Below are 4,668 nucleotides of genomic sequence, written 5' to 3'. Positions count from 1 at the left end.
GCGAGACCATTTTATTGTGGAGTATATCGACAATTGAGTTGATGTTTAATAAGGTGCTAAAATATTAAGTTCCTAAATCTGATCGAAGATTTAGGTGTTTACCAAATTATTTTTCTGTCATAGTTTTAAAATGTTAAAATGTATAAATGTATCAAATTTTTGCATCATAAGTTAGAGCCCTGGAATGAAGATATTTGTCTATGGTTAATCACACAACATGGCACGTTTCAAGATTGAGAACATAAGGTATAAGAGGAGAAGAAATAACTAAGTATAGAGCAGCAGTTAAATTCTGATCAACCAACATCCATTGATTCTGGGAAGGATTGGGAGAAGGAATATTGTCTGAGCTGAAGGTGCATTTGCTGAGGGATGGTGTAGTACCATCAAGGAATCCATAGAAACCATTACCTTTAAAAACTTCGATGACTTGAGCTCTTCAAGTGGGGTGATTATCAGATGTTAATTGAGAATGAACAAAGTTTCTGATATTGTTCATAAGAAATTTTAGAGAAGCTGGAATTTGAACTTTTGTCATGGTGTTGTAGCTGGTGTCAACCACAGGGGAGGCAGAGGAAGACAGCAGAAAAAAGTCATTTCAACATAAAAAATGACTTAGTATAATGGAAAGCTTTCATTCCCAAAGGAAATCACTTGCTTTCCCTAAAAGGATGACACTCTCCTACTTAAACACAAGTTTACAGCATTGTCACAAGTAAACATTCCTCAAAGTTTGTCAAGTAAATCACTGCAATCTGCAATGCGGCCTGAACCATGACTTCCTATTCTTGCAATAGATCCCATTGCTGAAGAAAGCAAGCTGCTGCTGCTGCTTCCTTCACTCGAGCTTTGAGATTGTCTTAATCGCCTTTGCTTGGGGGAATTCCCCTCATCTATTTCCTCCTTTATGTTCGACTTTGCCACCGCCAACCGAGCAATATCCCTCCGACAAAAGGGACAGGCCGGTGCGGGCAGAGATTGCGTATCATGCTTGGGCCTCTTGTGGCAACACAAGGCCATGGTGCAGTGCGCGCACATCTGATGCCCGCAGTTCTGCACCTCAATTGTGCAGGCTTGTTCGAAGCAAATGCAGCAGAGCTCCATACTGTTACACTGCAACGGAGGAGAGAACATCAATGGATATCATGTAAGAACATGTTCAAGCTCACTTTGTGAGGGTATGAGATGAATCATTAAATAAAAGGATGCAATTCATGAGAGCTAAGCTGAATCTTATGCCGCAACCTATAGCTATGAGCCTTTTTATTCCTTATTTATAAACTAGTTGTAGCTTGAATCATGTTTATATCATCACTTGGATTGGAGAAAACAGCTAGAATTTGAATTTGTTTCAAAATGGCAATCTATGAGTCAACTTTCAAATAATATAATTATGGAAGTTACCAAACACTACAAGAAAAGACAAGCAACAGCAGCTCTAACTTCACTAACAAGAATTGAACATAAAAGCTGGAGGGAAAAACTACCTCGAGTTTATCATCATCTATGCTTTCAGTATGAGCAGGGGATGATAATGCGTAAACCGTTCCTTTCAAGATCTTCTTTTCTCTTTTCCTGTTAGCCTCCACTAAAGCTTTTTCCAAGAGAAGCTTCACGTCTGGGTTAAGCTCACTGATAATCTTTAATGGAGAAGGCCAAACTAATGGGCCTGCAGAAGAAGGATTCAGCAGAGCAGCGCATAAATGATTCCTCCTCAATGCAATAACATAAGCTGTTCTTCTGTAAAAACAAACGCAAATAAGCAACAGTTGAAGCACCAACAAGCAATGCAAGGATGGTTATTTTTTATTAAAATTAAAAAAAAATTAAAAAATTTAAAAAAACAATCTTCATAGCTTACCCAGCGGAATCCGTTTGATGGCGATCAGCTCCCCAAGCAAGCAACTCACGGACACATTCCAAGGAACCTTTACGAGCTGCCAAGTGCAGAGGTGTGGGACCTCGGAAACTGCAAGCAAACAGCCATTTGTAATCCAGCAAGCTCAGACATAAACGAAGTAGTTGCAAGCATGAGCAATGGAGTATTAGGGAAGATAAAACAGAGGGGACAAAGTTGGGTCTTAACAATCTACTACCCTCACGTCAGAGCTGCCAAGACTCTGTTTTAAGCGGAAAATTTGTAACTACGAATCCAATCAACTCCACAGAGTTTTTTTTGGATTCACACTGCACTATTGGACCTTGTTCAGCCATGATTGAAAGCACCCAAGTGCTTCCAGAGGCACCATTCACATGAATCGTGCGATTCCGAACAGTCGGCTACTCAGGCTCTTAGGGCATCTCCAACCGAAAATCACTGTTCATCCGCGATGAAAAGGCGGCAAAAATGGCGATCGGTTGGAGCAAAGCAAGAACGGCAAACAAGTGTTTGCCGTTCGGTTGGAGATGCCCTTAGGACTTCTCCAATGGAACTCCAAACGTATGAATGTCATCGCTAGCGAGCTCCAGCAAAACTTCCGTATTTGTTAGCGGGTGAACAGTGCGATGCAACTATTCGCCTACGTTATTTTTTTGTCTCTACCGGATTTGCCCAAGAAACGCACGAAAGAGAAAAAATGGAGTTTGATTGGAGATGAATCACACCATTTTTTAGTTTAGTTTCAGGAGTGAAGTTGTAGAAGGCATCTCCAACTAAAAATCTCATTTTTCACTCCAAAATGCAGTGAAGCTTAAAAATGTTATGATTCATCTCCAATGAAGCTCCATTTTGTGCGCTTCTGAGAAGTTAATGGTCTTTCTCCTCTTGCGCGGGTTTCTTCGACAAATCTGATTGAAACAGAAAAATTGCGTGGGTGAACAGTGCCACGTCAATATACTATTCACCCTCCACCAATTAGCCTTTTTTTGTTGTTCAAATGGAGCAAAGCAGCTACACCTTACGGTCTTTTGGAGTTCGGCTGGAGACGCCCTTATACCACTAATGATCAGACTAGTTTTCAAACCAAAAATTAAAATTTACGTATTTTCACCTCTTTTTTTTCAATGAGAAACTAAAAATTAATCTTTCTGCCTTAACTTAAGCAATCAGTCAAAGTTACCCGTTATTGCCAGAGGAAGCCGAGACAAGAGCTCCTTTATCCAATAGCATACGAACACAGGCCAGCCGACCTTGCTTCGCAGCAAGATGCAATGGCGTTTCGCCCTTTGTGTCTCTTACATTTACAAAACGAGAAAATCCCCTGAATTTTGAGAATAAGAGCAAACAAATATTGAGATTCAGAGCAATCTGAATTAATCAAAAGGTAAATTGTTTGGCACTTACCATGATTCTGAAATCAGGTTTGCGTGCGCAGCCTGTAGAATCGCCTGTAAGCAATCTGAATGACCATAGTAGGCTGCATAGTGCAAGCAAGTTCTTCCTTGGACCGAGTCAAACATCAATATCTGAACATAAGTAACCAAACGCTAAGAATCATCGAAAACTAAAAATGGAGAATATCCAAACGCTGAAGAAAAAATTTAGGAAAAAAACCAACGTTTGCTCCGGCACGAAGAAGTTTCTCAACACAAGCAATCTTCCCATGCATTGCAGCCAGCATAAGGGGAGTCTTCAGATCAAAATCACAAAAAGTTCAGTTTTTTCTCTCAAAAAACCAAGAAAAACAGCAACTTCTTTGAAAAAGATGAAATATTTTTTATCTCAATTACCTGCTTTTGCCGGCCGAGGACATCGGGGTGAGCCCATCGCTCCAGGAGCATTGAAAGGATCTGAAAGCATCAAGGAAATTATGACCAAGAAAGATGAAGCTTATCAGAGAAGGCTGAGAGGAAAAACCTCGAGATAACCATTCGCAGCCGCTATGTGGAGGACGGAGAGGTCGCTGTAGAAACTGCTTCGCTGGAGAATTCCAGGATCAAGCTGGAGGATGGATTCGACCTCCTTGAGCTCGCCGGACTGTACGGCAGCGAATAAATCTTGTTCAATGCCTGGTAGGCGGCAGTTGCTCAAATTTTGACCCATTAACGCCGGTGAAGCGCCGTTCTTGCACCGTGTCTCGGATTCCTCGAGCCTATCGAAGTGAAGAGATGACTGACGCTGTGCTCAGTAAGGCGATGGCTGGGGACCATATGAGATGGTGAAGCTGTCTTGTGGAGTAATCACTAATAAGGCAACATTTATAATCCTTCCTTAGTTCTTTAAACTTAACACTTCTCTTATGGGCGAATTATTGCATCCGGTCACCTCACATCCGGACAATCAATACATATGCGCCACATCACTCAAATACATTGGGGTCCGATGTATTTTGCTTATGTGTCTCGTCTGGATTGGTATCCGGATGAATCCAGACACCGGACGCAATAATTTGCCCCTCTTATGAGGTTTATAAACGGTAAGAAATTAAAAAGACTGTTTGGGGAAAAATTATTACTTCCGGTGTTTGGATTTGTTTGGACATCAATCCGGATGTGCCACGTCACTCAAATATACCTGGGGTCCAGTATATTCGGGTGACGTGGCACGTATGGAATGATTTCCGGACCGATCGATGACCGGACGTAATAATTCGCCTTGTTTGGGAGGTGAATCTTTAGAATTGAGACCCTTTTTAATTTAAAAAACTAGAAATGATATTCTGTTAAGGAACAAATACATTTAAATTCGGGGAACTTTTTTGTATTTATTTATTTTTTTTTTTATAAACT

General features: G+C 40.9%; 1 protein-coding gene across 1 annotated transcript; it reads right to left on the bottom strand.

The window, feature by feature from the left end:
- Positions 1 to 430: 430 nt before the first annotated feature.
- Positions 431 to 4,128, bottom strand: LOC110115827 (E3 ubiquitin-protein ligase XB3). The gene is made up of 8 exons (XM_020849199.2): positions 3,797 to 4,128; positions 3,670 to 3,729; positions 3,498 to 3,569; positions 3,284 to 3,405; positions 3,060 to 3,200; positions 1,862 to 1,969; positions 1,488 to 1,740; positions 431 to 1,113 (listed from the first exon to the last, which is right to left on the bottom strand). Exons 1-8 carry the CDS (start codon positions 3,980 to 3,982, stop codon positions 727 to 729), a joined length of 1,329 nt encoding a protein of 442 aa, XP_020704858.1. The 5' UTR covers positions 3,983 to 4,128; the 3' UTR covers positions 431 to 726.
- Positions 4,129 to 4,668: the final 540 nt, after the last annotated feature.

Source organism: Dendrobium catenatum, unplaced genomic scaffold (assembly GCF_001605985.2).
Source record: "Dendrobium catenatum unplaced genomic scaffold, ASM160598v2 fragScaff_scaffold_315, whole genome shotgun sequence".
Lineage (NCBI taxonomy): Eukaryota > Viridiplantae > Streptophyta > Magnoliopsida > Asparagales > Orchidaceae > Dendrobium > Dendrobium catenatum.
Note: the sequence above shows the minus strand (reverse complement) of the source record. Positions and strands in the feature narration are given on the sequence as shown.